Raw genomic sequence first — 18,364 nt, forward strand, 5'->3', positions numbered from 1 at the left:
TACGTTCCAAGGCCTGTGATTGGTGGGCGTGTCCCTACGTTCCAAGGCCTGTGATTGGTGGCCGTGTCCCTACGTTCCAAGGCCTGTGATTGGTGGGTGTGTCCCTACGTTTTGAGTGTCCCGGAGGTCATCAGCTCCGTGACCAGGATCAGGACCTTGTGACCCTGGACGTTGCACTTCCAGGAGTCGTAGAAACGAACGATGTTGGGATGCTGCAGACCCTTCAACATCTGGACCTCCTCCTGGAAACGATGGCGCTCCTCTGTGGACAGACGGCTCGTCTGAAGGAACAACAATTAACAATTATATACATGTATACATACATATATGTTGTTCCTGTATATGGAAGTCATCCATGTGTAAATATAGATATCTATATTTACATAAATATATGTATATATATATATGTATATAATATATAGAGGGAGAGAAAGGAACAGACTCATAGCTATAGATACAGACTCATAGCTATAGAGGAAGGTACAGACTCATAGCTATAGATACAGACTCATAGCTATAGATACAGACTCATAGCTATAGAGGAAGGTACAGACTCATAGCTATAGATACAGACTCATAGCTATAGATACAGGCTCATAGCTATAGAGAAAGGTAAAGACTCATAGCTATAGAGGAAGGTACAGACTCATAGCTATAGAGGAAGGTACTGACTCATAGCTATAGATACAGACTCATAGCTATAGATACAGACTCATAGCTATAGATACAGACTCGTAGCTATAGATACAGGCTCATAGCTATAGATACAGGCTCATAGCTATAGAGGAAGGTACTGACTCATAGCAATAGAGAAAGGTAAAGACTCATAGCTATAGAGGAAGGTACAGGCTCATTGCTATGGATACAGACTCATAGCTATAGAGGAAGGTACAGACTCATAGCTATAGAGGAAGGTACAGACTCATAGCTATAGAGGAAGGTACAGACTCATAGCTATAGATACAGACTCATAGCTATAGAGGAAGGTACAGACTCATAGCTATAGAGGAAGGTACAGACTCATAGCTATAGATACAGACTCATAGCTATAGGGGAAGGTACAGGCTCATAGCTATAGAGGAAGGTACTGACTCATAGCTATAGAGGAAGGTACAGGATCATAGCTATAGATACAGACTCATAGCTATAGAGGAAGGTACAGACTCATAGCTATAGAGGAAGGTACAGATTCATAGCTATAGAGAAAGGTACAAACTCTGTCTAGGAGTAGAGAGCCATAGAGACTCATAGCTTGGTCATAATTAAGATATGTGAGCTTTACGAGAGTGGCTGACATCTGCAGAAGAAAGATAACATGCAAAACAAGTCGTGTGTTATGGACGTCTATCTGTCAGCTAGCATTCTGAAATAATGCAGAGTCATGTCCTAGAGCCTTATCACACACACACACACATTCACACACGCACTCACACGCACACACACACACACACACACACACCCACCCACACACACACACACACACACACACACACACACACACACACACACACACACACACACACACACACACACACACACACACACACACGATTACATACACACCAGCCAAACGGACACACACACACAAACACACACACACAACCACACAAAGATCCCAAATAAACATACAAAAACCCATACACACGTACACACGACCAAACAACGAAACACACACACACACACACGCACACACAACAGGCACACCCAAACACACACACACACACACACACACACACAGACACACACACACACACACACGCACTCACACACACACTCACACACGCCCACCTGCAGCTCGCACCAGGCCACCTCCATGGTGGTGACGGTGTCCAGGCCGCGGCTCACGGTCTTGAAGGAGCCGCGGCCCAGCTCCACGCAGAACTTGAGGTAGCGGCCGTCGGGGGACGAGGCCACGGCCCGCGTCTCCTCCTCCTCCCGCTCCTCCCGCTCCTCCCGCCGCCTCACCCGCTCCTCACCCTCCGAGTCCGTACTGGAGTCCAAGTCCGCTGCAGAGAGGGCCCCTGGCCCCCGGCTGGGCCCCCGGCTGGGACCCCCGGTCTCCATGTGCTCCGGTCTCTGGGCGTTGAGATGAGACTCTAAAGTGAGGCTCCAGCCTCCGATTGGACGACAGACTCAGGACTCACCCAGGGCTCGGTCAGGACCCAGGACTCAGGAGAGACTCAGGAGAGACTCAGGAGAGACTCAGGAGAGACTCAGGAGAGACTCAGTAGAGACTCAGGAGAGACTCAGTAGAGACTCAGGAGAGACTCAGTAGAGACTCAGTAGAGACTCAGTAGAGACTCAGGAGAGACTCAGTAGAGACTCAGGAGAGACTCAGGAGAGACTCAGTAGAGACTCAGTAGAGACTCAGGAGAGACTCAGTAGAGACTCAGTAGAGACTCAGTAGAGACTCAGTAGAGACTCAGGAGAGACTCAGGAGAGACTCAGGAGAGACTCAGTAGAGACTCAGGAGAGACTCAGAGACTCAGGAGAGACTCAGTAGAGACTCAGAGACTCAGGAGAGACTCAGTAGAGACTCAGGAGAGACTCAGTAGAGACTCACACAACGCCGCCTCACAAATATCAAAGTGTTTGTAGGAGGACCTCGAAGAGACCAGCGATCAGTATCAGCCGTCCCCAGTCGACGTCCCCCCCCCCACAGTGGTGGCCGTAGGCCCACCCCCACAGTGGTGGTGGTAGGCCTCCCCCCCACAGTGGTGGTGGTAGGCCTCCCCCCACAGTGGTGGTGGTAGGCCCACCCCCACAGTGGTGGTGGTAGGCCCACCCCCACAGTGGTTGGGGGGGTGGGCCTACCCCTTAAGTGTTATTATACCAGCAGCCCTACCCTTTAAGGGCTATTATATCGGAAGGCCTACCATTTAAATGTTATTATATTAGCAACCTCAACCTTTAAGTGTTATGTATTAGCAGGCCTACTCTTTCATATGTAGGCCTACTAGGGCGGTTCTAGGTCAGTACCTACCACAGTACTACCATCATGGTGGTTTACAGAACAAACTGAGGCCAAACTGTCAGCCAATCTGTTTTATTCCTTTATTCCTTCACATTCAAATGTCTTATCTGGGTCTCAGAGATGGTTGTACTGGTCTGTACTGGTCAGCTCCCAGCCCTGTGACAATAAATGAGGCAGATCCACTAAGACATGGAAGTCGTTTGACCCTAAAATGTAAAAACATCTCTCCAGTCGACTGAAACACAGATAGCAGCCAGTATAAAAGACACCGTTCCTGAGCAACCGGGCTCAAACCACCAGCCAGACTCCAACCACCAACCAGACTCAAACCAGCAGCCAGACTCCAACCACCAACCAGACTCCAACCACCAACCAGACTCAAACCAGCAGCCAGACTCCAACCACCAACCAGACTCCAACCACCAACCAGACTCAAACCAGCAGCCAGACTCCAACCAGCAGCCAGACTCCAACCACCAACCAGACTCCAAAAACCAACCAGACTCAAACCAGCAGCCAGACTCCAACCACCAACCAGACTCCAACCAGCAGCCAGAACAACAACCAGCCAGAACAACAACCTGCCAGAACAACAACCAGCCAGAACAACAACCGGCCAACCAGCGGAGCTGCTAGACTCCGTCTCTGAAGGTATGTTGTATAATATAATTTACTATGTACAGTACAATGTATTGCAGTACTATGTCAGAACAGTGTTAGTACAATGTGAGTACAGTGTTACTACTGTGTTTTGAGTATCTTAATACTATCTTAATACACTGTTAGTAGTATGTAAGTATGGTTTGAAGAACAGTGTTAGTACAGACTACTCTGTTTGTAATGTGAGTAGAATGTAAGGGCTTAACATAACATTGTGCTTCTTAGCACAGTGTTAGTGCTATCTCAGCACAGTTTTTGTACTATCTTAGTACAGTATTACATTAATAATGTGTAAGTATTACATTAGTATTGTTTTAGTACTATCTTAGTACAGTGTTAGCATTATCTTAGTACAGTATGAGTATTATGTTAGTACTACTGTCGTGTGCTTCTCTTTCCAGTCATGGCGTCCCCAGCATTGCTGCTGCTGATGTTGATGATGTCATCACTGACCCTCCAGACCTCGTCGGGAACCAAATTGAAGAAGCGGATATTCAAGGTAGCCGAAATGCTACTAGACCATTCGGATTGATTGGTCGGATTGATCCCAGTAGCTGGTTCCCAACTCGCCACAGTCCTGAACGATTTGAAAGGGGACCCTAAGTTTAATATGCAAATGCAAGAAATGGAAAATATACAAAGCCAACTTAAGAATTTAGAAGTAATAACGCGTTTAGGACATGCGAAAGCTGCATATGGCACAATAGAACAATCCATCAATACTGCCTGGAACGAGTATGAAAAGTTGAAGGAGCGAAACGATGTATCTGAAATGAAGAAATATTTTGATGATTATGAATCCTCACACGCCAACCACAACCTGTTTCAGCTATATTCTTTAATGCCAAAGAAAGTATCTTTATTTGGGAGTTTACCTAACACCTTCATTGAGGAGTCTCGCTGTCATAATGCAGAGCTTGATAATTTCAATCGCAATTTCAATGATCTCATGGTCAAAAGCCTTGTCCTGAATGTACGCTTGTTTCGATATAAAGGTGATGAATTGAACAAAGGAAAGATTGTTGAAGCCGTGCATTACTACCACGACGGCATGAGGAAACTCTACAAAGCCCAGTGGATATGCTTTGATCATGACACAACGTACATCGAGCTAGATTTACAAGATGAGATGATCACTCAAAGCAACACTGAAGCAGATAATATTGCTGCGGCCATCACGAAGCATTTGTCAGAAGCGTATAGCAGCTATGACTGGTATGTGGTTGTGCACAAGACAACCTATGACATCTTGACATATTTGCAGAAACATACCCTATCCGAAGAGTTCATTATGAAAATTGGACCAGCGCTGACTGTAGCTGCAGCTCAGCAGATTAGAGGCTCTCACACGAAGGTATCAGAAATTGTACTGGACATTAAAAAATGTCTAAGCAGAGGCCAGGTAGTATGCAGTAGTCTGAACAAGAAATTCAAAAGCTGTGAATTATTGGATAAGTTCACAGTGATTCATTACTATAGATATTTGAGCAATAGTGGTAAGGAGAAAATTACTGAGGCTGAAAGTGATCCAGTTGTAGATTCCGTTGACAACACCGAGGGGCCTTACATATACAAGGGGACATGTAGCAGTACTTCTCACTTTATCGTGATGATAAAGAGTGACGAGGAGATCCTGAACGCCAATCGCTGTTCCCCGACACTGTGTCAGAATGGGGGCCAGTGTAAGGCCCTGTTTGCTCGGACTGTATGTGACTGCAAGTACCCATACCATGGAGACAAATGTGAGTGGGAGATTGTTTACCCAGAGAAGGACGTCGTCATTGTTAAAAAAAAGGATGTGGATGAGGCTCCTCCAGTTCCCCTAAGACCCCTTAACAGACTGCTGGCTAAAGCAAGTACCTATATCAAGGAAACACAAGTGAGGAGGTGATAGAGTACATCGAGAAGGCCTTAGATGATACAATGAAAGATTTGGTTAAGCCTCTGGATCTCCAGTAAGACCCATTACCAGACAGGCTGGCTGATGCCGTTCGCTAAATGAATATCCTAGCTTTGGATTTTCACCTGCTTGTTAGAAGGGACTAGAACTAAGAATAACAACATTTATTGCACAACAGGCACACACACACAGACATACACACAAACACGCACACCCACAAACCCAGACGCACAAACACACAACTACATGCTAACAACCCAAACAGACATACACACACACACACACACACACACACATACATACACACACACACACACACACACACACACACAACCACACATAGATCCCACAAACACAGACACAAACCCTGACACACGTACACACACTGTAAAACAGGACAGCTCCGTTTAGTTAAGTCCACTTACTTCCTCTCTTTAACACAAAGAGCTCTAACAAGTTTTGGATTTTGAACTCATCTGCGTGAGTTTTAAAAAGTAGAACTTACTGTTATTAATTGTGTTGACTATTTGAAAATGTTATCAGATAAGTGTGTGTTGATTGAACTTGGGTTTCAAAGTTATCAGATGGGGGGGCGGGGCGTGGGGGAAAAGGCGGGAGTGGGCCAATGAGAGCTGCAAAATTAATATTTGGACTTTTGAGTTTAATTGTCTTCTTTAATTCATGGCAAGGCTGAAGCATGAACAGAATAATTTAAACACCGCAGATAAGTCATATATCATATCGAAATACAGACACTTTGTAGTAAATGATCAAGGACTACTTCGACACGCGGGAAGAGACTATGCCTGACAACGGCCTAGAACCGAGGCGGAGTAACACGACGCGGGGACCGAAGTGACGAGTGGTGAACGTGTCGAAGTAGATTTCTTTACACGAGGCTGAGGAACAGCAGGTGAGTTTAGCCTCGTATCTATCTCTAATCAAGTCTTTTAACATTAACCTCATGTGTAGTAACGTAATAACGTTAAATGTGTAGGTTGTGCTTTTTTAATAGCCTGGAAAATGTGACTGCAACATTAGTTTTTATTCGAGCCCGACATGAGTTGGCTAGTTTGCTAGTTAGCCACCTAACGGTTGAGGCTGCGTGTTAGGGCTGCTGTCACTTCGTGCTAGTGCTTTGCTCACTTTGTATTTTATATTGACTAGTTACTCCAATTCATTTAGTAAAGTTGTTTTAACATGGATAGTATGCCGATAATTAATAATGAGCAGCATGCGCTGTTTTTTTCCGCGGTCCCCTGTTACCGGTATGTTTTACACAGACAGATGGAGCTTGTGTGACGGGACGTATGGCTACCGTCAGGGTAGCGATACGCTACCCAGGACATTATTAAGAGACTGAAGCTGTGTTCGAAATCGTTCCCTATCATGGATGTAGTGCACTAAATAGGGTGCACGCCATTTTCTAGGGTGTTCGAATTCTCAGTGGTCCACTATATAGGGCACTATATAGTGGACTTAAAATAGGGTACATACGATGTTCCCTACATGTTACTCCCGTATACCACAATGCAATGCGGTTGTATTTTTCCAGGGGAGAAGAAGAAGCCGAATAACCGCGAAAACGAATACATTTAATGATGGAGTCTCCGGCTTTCGTTTAGAAATGTCAACAATTTATTTGGGATATAACATAGATATATAACATAGATGCCAACTATTTTCAAGCCAAGCATTGAGACTGGACGAGTATCAGTTGTGTCTGTGGGCATCCTAGATGCTGCAATCAGAGAGGCTGTTTGGAATAAGTTTGAAGGTCTGGACTCTTTCACTCACCTCCATTGCTTACTTGAATGGGACAAAATATTCTAAAGGCATGGTACTCTCAGTTGGACATACGTGTGGACTGCCAGATTTTGGGAGAGTATTGGAGATCTGTGTAGTGGATGGTTGCATATCATTCATTACTGAACTATTCACAGCGACCTTCCAAGAGCATCTCAGGTGTTACCAGCTCGCCAGAAGAGATCCTGCAACAATTGTGGTCATTGATCCGGACCGTCTGAATGACTACATTCCCCTTGCTGCATACCCTGTTGAGGAAAAGCTGCTCGTCACTCCAAGGACATTCATGTTACATTAAGGTAATATTTGATTGGGTTGGTTTGTCATACATTTAAACAAACTCTTAATCTTTGGACCACATAACGGGATATAAACTGCACTTAAAAGGTTAGACGACACTATTTGCTATATAACGATGTAGTGTAGAAATGGCTACCTGATCTCTGAATTCACCCTCCCTATCTGTTGTAATCTCTCTGCTGTTTTAACTCCATTCACAGCTTTTAGATTTATGTTATTTACTGTTTAATGAAGCGTTTTCTTGTTTGTTCACTGTGTTTCAGTTCTTGGTATCTCATCAATGATGCTTCTCAGAGTCATCGTCTCACCTCAGGAAATAAGACGTGTCACCCTACAGGAGGTTCCCCCATCAGTTGATGAGTTATGTGTAGTTCTGGGCCTCCGTGGGAAGTTCCTTTTACAGTTTGAAGATCCAGACTTTGGGAATGAGCTCTGCAATTTGACAGACATCAAGGACCTACCAACTGAACGAGCCACACTGAAAGTTCTGTTCACGTTTTCTGAACCAGTTTCTGACTCGACATTAGATACTGCAAGCCTTAGTTCCCAGAATAGTGCAAGCCCCAGTTCCCAGAATAGTGCAAGCCCCGAGCCCCCTCGTAGTGGTGATTCTTCAGAATGGCCTGATCACTTTGTTATTTCAGATTTCTCCCATGACGTTGAGTTTCAGCTGAGGGTAGCAAATGATGCCTATGCCAAGGATGGAGCTGTGATGGTCATCTCAAAGAGTGTGAAGAGTGAAATACTGGACAGACTGGCTGATAGCATAACCAGAATCACTTGCTATCCAAGTAAAGACAATTTAGAAAGCGTAGCCAAAGCTCTTGTTGCAAAGCATCCTTGTCTCAGGGAGCCGGGTTCAGGTAAAGGATGGTACTGCTGGAGATTCAGCCTGATATTCAAGATGGGCAATTACCGTCAGAGGATGATGGCAGCTGGATGCCCTGAAGTTCTTGTAAATAAAAGAAAAAGAAAGGGAAACACCAAGCCAGTCAAGAAGGCAAAAAAGGGAGAGATCAACTACTTACCAGAGCCACCTGATGGACAAAGTACTGTTAAATCAGATAAGGATCGTGAGACCATGCTTTTGGAAGTGCAGAAGAGAGAGCCAGATTTGCACCTGCTCGATGAATTGATGACTGCAACATTCTCCCAGCGAAGACAAGAGATCATTGGTGACGAGCCACTCATTTCTGCAGTCAAGGACAGGTGGCCTGCATTGTTTAGTGAGAGACAGGTAATTCTTTGCCAACTGAGTACAGCATAGAAGTCCTATATTTTGTTGTTTTAGGTAGCCAAACTATGCACTATATGTTTCAATCATATTTGTGTTTTTTTTGTGTCCCTTAGAGCTCTATGCTGCTCTTATTTTTCCCTCACTCATTGCCCTTTTCTCTGCTGTTTTATTATTGGTTTCAGCTCAGTGCTGAGTTCAGTAGAATCGTCACCAAAGACCTGCTGGAGTCATTCCTGGATGGACTTGATGCCTTGGTGCCAGGTGTTCTACAAATGTACGGAGAAGCTGCTGCATCAGGCAGGAGGTTGCGCCTGAACAGTATTCTCAGTTGTCTTCAAAAGGAGGTATGTACTGCACAGAAATCATTTCTTGTTAATGTACTAAAATTAGTATTCTGGCTTGGGTATCTTATTCACAAACTCTTGTCTTAACATTTTTTATTTTCATAAGTCGTAAGGGGTAATTTTTTACAAATAAAATAGTAAATGAGTGAAAAATTAATGAAATGTGCCCTTAATTTAAATTGAAAATGTAATGAAACCTAAAATGCAGTAACTTAACCAATATGTTATAAAATATCCAGACTTTTTTTAAATAATGGAATGTTAACATATCACATTAGGCTACTTTTTAAAATAGCTTAGTATGTAGTATAGTATATCAGAGAAGGGTTTGCTGGGATGATAAAGTAGTGGGCTGCATCCTAGATTTATTTTTTTGGACCACATGTTATATGCTAGTTAAGAGGTGTGTCCCGGAGTTTCTGTCCGTGTGCATGTAGCTGTGTGATGCATAGTCTATTATAATCATTCTTTCATTTCAAATGCAATGTATATAACATTGAATTGTTATTCATACTTAAAATCAGAATATACTACATTTTTGAGAAATGGAGCACATTCAGTTGGCCTGGATACCAGCCTGAACTCCGCCCACAAAATATTTGGTCTGGAGATTCAGTCTGGAATTGAGCTCGTTGGGAGGTATTAGGTCAGATCAAAAAGTGATCTGACCAATCAAATTGTAAGGGCGGGCTTTATACGTTGATGGACAGATGATACACATTAACGTAATCAACCACGTCACCAAAGAGCGCTCAGCGCTTTTACTTTTGTTCCCAAAAATGCTGACCGTGTTGCCAATTTGTCCGTGTATCCTTAAATTCTTTTTACAAAACAGGCATAAATCGTTTATGTCCATCTTCTTTTTCTACTTCTTCGAACGTGCGCTCAGTTGAGTTAGTTTGAGAATAGCTGTGCTTCGCACAACATACGTCACATACTACGTTGCTCTGATTGGTTTTAGGTCTATCCAATTGAGCGAAGAGGCATTTTCCTTCCTGGTTCCGCCCTATAATCACAGCCCAATGGTTCGGTCTCAGACTCATATTCTGACTAGAATTATGAGTATGACATCGCCAGGCTAACATTCAGTACATTTTCTCAAAATTACTGTTGGTTTGTTTTATTATTTGGGCTTAACAATGAACATTCAGAAAGGCAATGACAACACTCACTCAATTAATGTCAAAGACATTTGTAGCCTTTCTCTATTAGCCTAGCAGTGATGTTTAAGTCAGTTAAGATGTGTGTTTTTGTCTTTATGTTTTCAGGCTCATGGTGAAACCCTTGACGTGCTAATGAGCGGGATGCAAGTTGGACTGTTGATTGGACACGAAGGCCCTCTGCATGATGCATTTCCATTGGATGTTTTCAACGTGGCTCTGGTAATAGAGGAGAAGATAATCCTACATGACCTCCGAGATGTGTCCACAGGCTTTGCCATGTTACTGGGTGCAATCTACTGCCTAAACCTTGAGTACCCACGTAATATGAAGTATTCTTTTGAGTTCCTTCAGAGGGTTGTCATGAACATTAAACCGGACCAATGTTCAGCCAGAATCCATGGACTGAGAAATAAAATGCTTAGATATCGCATGTAAACAAAGAAATGCACTTGTCAAGCAACTACTAGGAGGCAGCAGTTATCTGGGAAGCTTGCCTTGTTCTTTACACTAGCATACAGGTTTTCATCGTTTTAGTTTGTTCAGCACAAGTCAGGTATGCGTGACAGATGTGTCACTTGTGAAGTTGAAAAATCTGAAATTGTTGAAAAATCTAAAATAGTTTAAATGTGCAAAACATTTTGAGGTATAATGAAAACAAACTTTTGTTTCGAATTGTGGTTAAAGAATCTTTTAGACGTGGATGTTGATGTTTTGTAAAGCTCTGCGTATACCACATTTTTCCTCTACAACTTCGCCATACTTATTCTCTCATTCACAGTTTTAAATTGTGTTCAATTAACTGTTAAATTAAGTGAAATGTAAGTAAGTATTTATAATGTACACCATTGTTTTTGTTCATATGACGATATGGACCGGTTATCTCACTTTTTGCCTCTTATGACACCTGCCCATCTGTCCCCCTTTCCTCAGCACTCTCGGTTGTCAACCTCAGTGAGGCCTGTTTTGATGCAAAGACATGTTTAAGATGTATCAATGTTCCACATTGTTCATATTCATGTTGAGATTTTATGATTATCTGTTTACTATCTCACATACGTCATTGTTCAACCTCACCTACTTTCTTTCTACGAGTCCACTCGCTGTCAGTCCACCCACCCTCTGTCTGTCTGTCTGTCTGCAAGTCCACCCTCTGTCTGACTGTCATGTCTGTCTGCAAGTCCACCCTCTGTACATTACAGAGACATACATTGGGTATGGCATGTTAAAACCTTTAACTTCTGTTAAAGTTTATATAAATGTATTTATAAAATAAATGTTCTTGGACAACTGCAAGAATTCAGTGTGAAGCTCTGTCATTTACCATGCAAGTTGAAACAAATTTAGAATTTTAATCCTCTTAACTTTAAATGAGGAGTCGTATAAATACGGCTAAGTTAGTTTAACTCAGAACTGTGAGTTACAATAATAATGAAATATCTGTTTGTTTTACTAGCTAAAGAATGTTATTGTATTGATAATGTTTAAAAAAATGTTGTTTTAACTCACAGTATCAAGTTTAAACAAGATGTGATTAAAAGTTTTCATGTATCAATGATGTATAATTATATTTTGTTTCAACTAATGGTATCAAGTTATGATTACAAGTGATTAAAAGTTAAGTCAACTTTGACAACTTAAAAAACAACATTGTGACAACTAGAACAGTGTAGTATAATCAACCTTTTGAACTTTATTTTCAGAGTTGAAACAAAGGTAATCTTAAATTGAGTTAACTTGCAGTTTTAAGGCAGCAGGTGAACCTTCATTTGCAAGTTGAACTGACCTGAAATGTCTTACAGTGCACAACCAAACAGCGAAACACACACAAACACACACACACACACGCACACGCACGCACACACACACACACACACACACACACTCACACACGCCCACCTGCAGCTCGCACCAGGCCACCTCCATGGTGGTGACGGTGTCCAGGCCGCGGCTCACGGTCTTGAAGGAGCCGCGGCCCAGCTCCACGCAGAACTTGAGGTAGCGGCCGTCGGGGGACGAGGCCACGGCCCGCGTCTCCTCCTCCTCCCGCTCCTCCCGCTCCTCCCGCCTCCTCACCCGCTCCTCACCCTCCGAGTCCGTACTGGAGTCCAAGTCCGCTGCAGAGAGGGCCCCTGGCCCCCGGCTGGGACCCCGGCTGGGACCCCCGGTCTCCATGTGCTCCGGTCTCTGGGCGTTGAGATGAGACTCTAAAGTGAGGCTCCAGCCTCCGATTGGACGACAGACTCAGGACTCACCCAGGGCTCGGTCAGGACCCAGGACTCAGGAGAGACTCAGGAGAGACTCAGGAGAGACTCAGGAGAGACTCAGTAGAGACTCAGGAGAGACTCAGTAGAGACTCAGGAGAGACTCAGGAGAGACTCAGTAGAGACTCAGGAGAGACTCAGGAGAGACTCAGGAGAGACTCAGGAGAGACTCAGTAGAGACTCAGTAGAGACTCAGTAGAGACTCAGGAGAGACTCAGGAGAGACTCAGGAGAGACTCAGTAGAGACTCACACAACGCCGCCTCACAAATATCAAAGTGTTTGTAGGAGGACCTCCAAGAGACGGGCGATCAGTATCAGCCATCTCCAGTCGACCCCCACAGTGGTTGGGGGGTGGGCCTACCCCTTAAGTGTTATTATACCAGCAGCCCTACCCTTTAAGGGCTATTATATCGGAAGGCCTACCATTTAAATGTTATTATATTAGCAACCTCACCCTTTAAGAGTTATGTATTAGCAGGCCTACTCTTTCATATGTAGGCCTACTAGGGCGGTTCTAGGTCAGTACCTACCACAGTACTACCCTAGTACCACAGTACTACCGTAGTACCACAGTACTACCCTAGTACCAGAGTACTATCATAGTACCACAGTGCTACCATAGTACCACAGTACTACCCCAGTACCACAGTACTGAACTAGTACCACAGTACTACCCCAGTACCACAGTACTGACCTAGTACCACAGTACTACCGTAGTACCAGAGTACTACCGTAGTACCACAGTACTTCCCTAGTACCACAGTACTGACCTAGTACCATAGTACTACCCCAGTACCACAGTACTACCCCAGTACCACAGTACCACAGTATTACTACAGTACCACAGTATTACCACAGTACTACCGTAGTACCAGAGTACTACCATAGTACCACAGTACTACCGTAGTAACACGGTACTACGAAGTACTGTGGTAATACGGTAGTACCACAGTACGACGGTAGTAACACAGTACTACTGTAGTACCACAGTACTACCGTAGTACCACAGTACTACCATAGTACCACAGTACTACCGTAGTACCACAGTACTATGGTAGTACCACAGTACTTCGGTAGTACTGTGGTACTATGGTAGTACTATGGTACTAGGGTAGTACCACAGTACGACGGTAGTACTACATTACTATGGTAGTACCACAGTACTACCGTAGTACCGCAGTACTATGGTAGTACCACAGTACTACCGTAGTACCACAGTACTACCGTAGTACCACAGTACTACGGTAGTACCTCAGTACTACCATCATGGTGGTTTACAGAACAAACTGAGGCCAAACTGTCAGCTCCTCTGTTTTATTCCTTTATTCCTTCACATTCAAATGTCTTATCTGGGTCTCAGAGATGGTTGTACTGGTCTGTACTGGTCAGCTCCCAGCCCTGTGACAATAAATGAGGCAGAGCCACCAGGACATGGAAGTCGTTTGACCCTATAAGGTAAAGCCACCTCTCCAGTCGACTGAAAGACAGATAGCAGCCAGTATAAAAGCCACCGTTCTGCAGCTCCTGAGCAACCTGGCTCAACCCAGCAGCCAGACTAAAACCACCAACCAGACTCAACCCAGCAGCCAGACTCCAACCACCAACCAGACTCAAACCACCAACCAGACTCAAACCACCAACCAGACTCCAACCACCAGCCAGACTCCAACCACCAACCAAACTCCAACCAGCAGCCAGAACAACAACCAGCCAGAACAAAAACCGGCCAACCAGCGGAGCTGCTAGACTCCGTCTCTGAAGGTATGTTGTATAATATAATTTACTATGTACAGTACAATATATTGCAGTACTATGTCAGAACTGTGTTAGTACTGTGTTAGTACAGTGTTACTACTGTGTTTTGAGTATCTTAATACTATCTAAATACACTTTTAGTAGTATGTGAGTATGGTTTTTAGAACAGTTAGTAATGTGAGTACTATGCAAGGGATATGTAAGTACAGTCTTTGTACTATCATAGTACAGTGTTAGTACTATCTTAGCACAGTGTTAGTGCTATCTCAGCACAGTGTTTGTACTATCTTAGTACAGTATTACATTAATACAGTGTAAGTATTACATTAGTAAAGTTTTAGCACTATCTTAGTACATTGTTAGTATTATTTTAGTACAGTATGAGTATTATCTTAGTACAGTATGAGTATTATGTTAGTACAGTGTTAGTACTATCTTAGTACAGTGTTAGTATTATCTTAGTACAGTATGAGTATTATCTTATTGCAGTATGAGTATAATGTTAGTACAGTGTTAGTACTATCTTACTACAGTGTTAGTATTATCTTAGTACAGTATGAGTATTATGTTAGTAAATTTTTAGTATTATGTCAGTACAGTATTAGTATAATGTTAGTACAGTGTTAGTACTATCTTAGAACAGTGTTAGTATTATCTTAGTACAGTATGAGAATTATGTTAGTAAAGTATTAGTATTATGGTAGCACAGTGTTAGTACTATCTTTGTGCAGTGTTAGTATTATGTTAGGACAGTTTAAGTATTATCTTAGTACAGTTTTAGTATTATGGTAGCACAGTGTTAGTACAATCTTCGTACAGTATTAGTATAATGTTAGTACAGTGTTAGTATCATCTTAGTAGTACAGTGTTAGTATTATGTTAGTACAGTTTTCGTATTATGTTAGTACAGTATTAGTATTGTCTTATTACAGTGTTAGTATTATGTTCGTACAGTATTTTGTTATGTTAGTTCTACTGTCGTGTCCTTCTCTTTCCAGTCATGGCGTCCCCAGCATTGCTGCTGCTGATGTTGATGATGATGTCATCACTGACCCTCAAGCCCTCGGCTGCAGGCAAGACTGCAGAGAAAATCGCACATATAGCTGCAAAGCCATTCAAAATGCTACTAGACAATCCGGAAATCCTGACATCATTTCTCGATTTAATCGAAGACTATGGTGGCGCAGTTGCTGGAGCTGCGACCGGCATAATAAAAACAGCGGTAGGGAACCCTGACTTTAAGAAACTCATGCAAAAAATGCAAAGCATACAACGCGCTCTAACGGAAGTAAAATCATGTATTCGTGTAGAACAAGCAAAACATATGTATGGCGAAATAGAACTATCCATCAATAATGCCTGGGTAGAACATGAGCGCTTCAGAGACTATAGTAAAACATTAAAGAACGTACCAGAAGATCAAATGGAGAAACATTTTAAAGCCATCTCGATAGGTGAAACTGACCTGTATTCCCTATTTTCATTAATTCAAAGGAAAGAGTCATTTATTGAGAGAGTTTACAACACCATTGTTGAAGAGACTCGTTGTCATGAGGAAAGGATAGCTACTATAGAAGGCCATGTCAATCAACTCATGTTCAAACGCCTTTTCATGAATATACACTTGTATCGATATAATAATGATGATTATAGCAAAACAAAGATTGTTTCTAACGTGCAATACTACTACCATGGCGTAATGGATCTCCATAAAGCCCTGCTGTTGAAATGCTTTGATACAGACACAACGTACATCAAGCAAGATTTTGATTATAAGTTGTACAATGCAGAACACACTAAACCTAGAAAGATGGCTAAGGCCATCAGGGAGTATTTGTCAGAAAAGCATTTCAGGTATGACTGGATGGTGATTGTGTACGAGACAGACAATAACGTGTTGACACATATTACGAAACATGTCCTCTCCAAAGAGTTCATTGTGAGAACTGGACCAGCACTGACTGTAGCTGCAGCTCGGCAGCTTAAAGGCTCTCACACTAAGGTTCCAAATATTAAATCGGAAATTGAAGGCTGTCTAAAGCGGGATTTACGTTTTATACTTCGATGCAATAGTCTGCAGGAGAAATTAGGAGCGTGTAAATTATTGGTGAAAATCACCGGGATTCATTACTATAGATTCACGAGCAACAGTGATTCTGAGGAAACAAATAGAAAGGCTGAAAGTGCTCCGGAAGGTACAGATCCGACTGAGCCTGAGGAGTCTTACGAATACAGGGGGAGATGTGACGCCTGGTCCCACTTTAGGGTGATGATAAAGAGTGACGAGGAGCTCCTGAACGCTGATCCCTGCGACTCGTCACCGTGTCAGAATGGGAGCAAGTGTAAGAATCTGTTAGCTGTGATTGTATGTGAGTGTGTGTACCCGTACTTTGGAAACACATGTGAGGAGGTGGTAAAGTACCCTGAGAAGGCCTTGGAGAAAACAATGAACAATTTGGTTGAGGCTCTGGATCTCCAGTAAGACCCATTACCAGACATGTGGCTAATGCTGTTCGCTAAATGAATATCCTAGCTTTGGATTTGCACCTGCTTGTTAGTTGGGGGTTTGAGGGACCTGTCCTGATTTGAAACTGGCTCCTCGTAGTTTGGTTAAGATTCAGATTTACACTCAATAGTAGTCACATTTTAGTGATAATAGCTGTGGAAACTTGCTGTTGTTGACATATATAAATGATTTATGGCAATAACGGTCAACTCTATCATCACTCTATCTTTCTGTCTCTTCTCTATCATCCAACCAGTTATTGTGATGTCATTAATACCAGTTGTTGTGGTGTTTTACATGTTGTGATACCATTTCTACAAGTGATGTGACATCATCAATACCAGTTGTTGTGTCATTAAAGTGTGTTATCTCATTAATATCAGTTTGTTGTGATGTCATTAATGCCGGTTGTTTTGATGCAATTATTACAAGTTTGCTGTGATGTCATTCATATTGGTTTGTTGTGATGTCATTAATATCAGTTCAATTAGAAGGGACTTGAATTTAAAATTAATGTAGGCCCAACCCTAAACCTAGGCCTTACCCTAACCTTAACCCCAACCTAGAGGTGGGGCCTCTACTGCAGACCCCTACGATCTCCCGAGCCCTGACCATGAGCAGCTCCCCTCCTCTACGCCTCAGCTCAGCCGGCATCAGGTGGGGGAGACGATCAGGGGGCGGCAGCCACACACACACATCCTACCACACAACATCACACACACGCACGCACAACACGACATCAACCCTGTCATAACAACAAACCCTCGCACTACCTAGAACCGGAACCCTGAAGACTCCTCCACACGGGTCAGAAGCGCCCCCTCTCCGGACCAGAGGAGGGCAGCAGAGAGACAGAGCAGGTGACTAGGGCCCGATCCCATTTCTACCCCTTACCCCTTCCCCTTACCCCTCCCCCTTGTTTTGAAGGGGTAAGGGGAAGGGGTAAGGGGTAGAAATGGGATTGGGCCTAAGAACCCCCGCCCTCAGCAGGGGGGGGGGGGGGGGGGGGGGGGTGTCAACCTGTCGGGTCCACAATGGGTTTTACCGTGATGGATGTTTTATATTTCTTGCCTTCTAGCACTTATTCACGTTTATTTATGCATGCACAGTTATTATTAAAGTCCCTTTGGAAACAGTTGGAATAAGTTTAAAGAAACGACAGGGAAGACATTTAAATAAAGATTAAAAAATACTTTATTAAAGTACCAAAAGCAGATCATAGAGGAACGATTCTTGTATTCAATACAAAACAACATGAATGTATTTTAAATATATAAATATAACCACAGAAAATCTGATTATTGCATCATAATAATAAAAAAACAAATGTGTGTAATGACTCTGGTAATAATATACATGTTACGGGCAATGAAGACATTTGAAGGATCAGGGAGAGATGGGTTAGAGACCGGTTAGAGACCGGTTAGAGATGGGTTAGAGACCGGTTAGAGACCGGT

The 18,364-nt window shown here is 43.1% G+C and overlaps 5 protein-coding genes across 11 annotated transcripts in view; 3 read left to right on the forward strand and 2 right to left on the reverse strand.

Annotated features, from left to right (window-relative positions):
* The window catches only part of wnk4b (WNK lysine deficient protein kinase 4b), a 14,918-nt gene extending 12,648 nt beyond the window's left edge, over positions 1 to 2,270 (reverse strand). For 6 of the 7 annotated variants that reach the window (XR_003973879.1, XM_030340628.1, XM_030340645.1 and 3 more), the window contains exons 1-2: positions 1,789 to 2,263; positions 109 to 281 (exon numbers count right to left, since the gene is read on the reverse strand). Coding sequence is in view for 5 of the 7 variants with exons in the window: in XM_030340628.1 (XP_030196488.1) it covers positions 109 to 281; positions 1,789 to 2,064 (449 nt within the window). In the remaining 2 variants the exon portion in view is untranslated. Of the gene's footprint in view, positions 1 to 108; positions 282 to 1,788 lie in introns of all 7 variants that reach the window. The other variant, XR_003973882.1, reaches the window with a different exon arrangement.
* Positions 2,271 to 3,454: 1,184 nt separating this feature from the next.
* LOC115532442 (uncharacterized) lies at positions 3,455 to 5,525 on the forward strand. The gene is made up of 2 exons (XM_030342227.1): positions 3,455 to 3,625; positions 4,036 to 5,525. Exon 2 carries the CDS (start codon positions 4,245 to 4,247, stop codon positions 5,523 to 5,525), a length of 1,281 nt encoding a protein of 426 aa, XP_030198087.1. The 5' UTR covers positions 3,455 to 3,625; positions 4,036 to 4,244.
* A 2,492-nt stretch (positions 5,526 to 8,017) lies between these two features.
* LOC115531661 (uncharacterized) lies at positions 8,018 to 11,936 on the forward strand. The gene is made up of 3 exons (XM_030341048.1): positions 8,018 to 8,877; positions 9,060 to 9,221; positions 10,490 to 11,936. The coding sequence occupies exons 1-3, from the start codon at positions 8,353 to 8,355 to the stop codon at positions 10,817 to 10,819; spliced, it is 1,017 nt and encodes a 338-aa protein (XP_030196908.1). The 5' UTR covers positions 8,018 to 8,352; the 3' UTR covers positions 10,820 to 11,936.
* A 299-nt stretch (positions 11,937 to 12,235) lies between these two features.
* Positions 12,236 to 12,962, reverse strand: LOC115531996 (serine/threonine-protein kinase WNK4; the record flags this gene model as incomplete). Its single annotated transcript, XM_030341405.1, has 1 exon — positions 12,236 to 12,962. A coding segment is annotated over exon 1 (321 nt), but the record flags the coding sequence as incomplete, so codon positions are not given.
* A 1,220-nt stretch (positions 12,963 to 14,182) lies between these two features.
* Positions 14,183 to 17,289, forward strand: LOC115532053 (uncharacterized). The gene is made up of 2 exons (XM_030341519.1): positions 14,183 to 14,407; positions 15,400 to 17,289. Exon 2 carries the CDS (start codon positions 15,402 to 15,404, stop codon positions 16,881 to 16,883), a length of 1,482 nt encoding a protein of 493 aa, XP_030197379.1. The 5' UTR covers positions 14,183 to 14,407; positions 15,400 to 15,401; the 3' UTR covers positions 16,884 to 17,289.
* The last annotated feature ends 1,075 nt before the right edge of the window (positions 17,290 to 18,364 follow it).

Source organism: Gadus morhua, chromosome 2, assembly GCF_902167405.1.
Source record: "Gadus morhua chromosome 2, gadMor3.0, whole genome shotgun sequence".
In the NCBI taxonomy this organism is placed as follows: Eukaryota; Metazoa; Chordata; class Actinopteri; order Gadiformes; family Gadidae; genus Gadus; species Gadus morhua.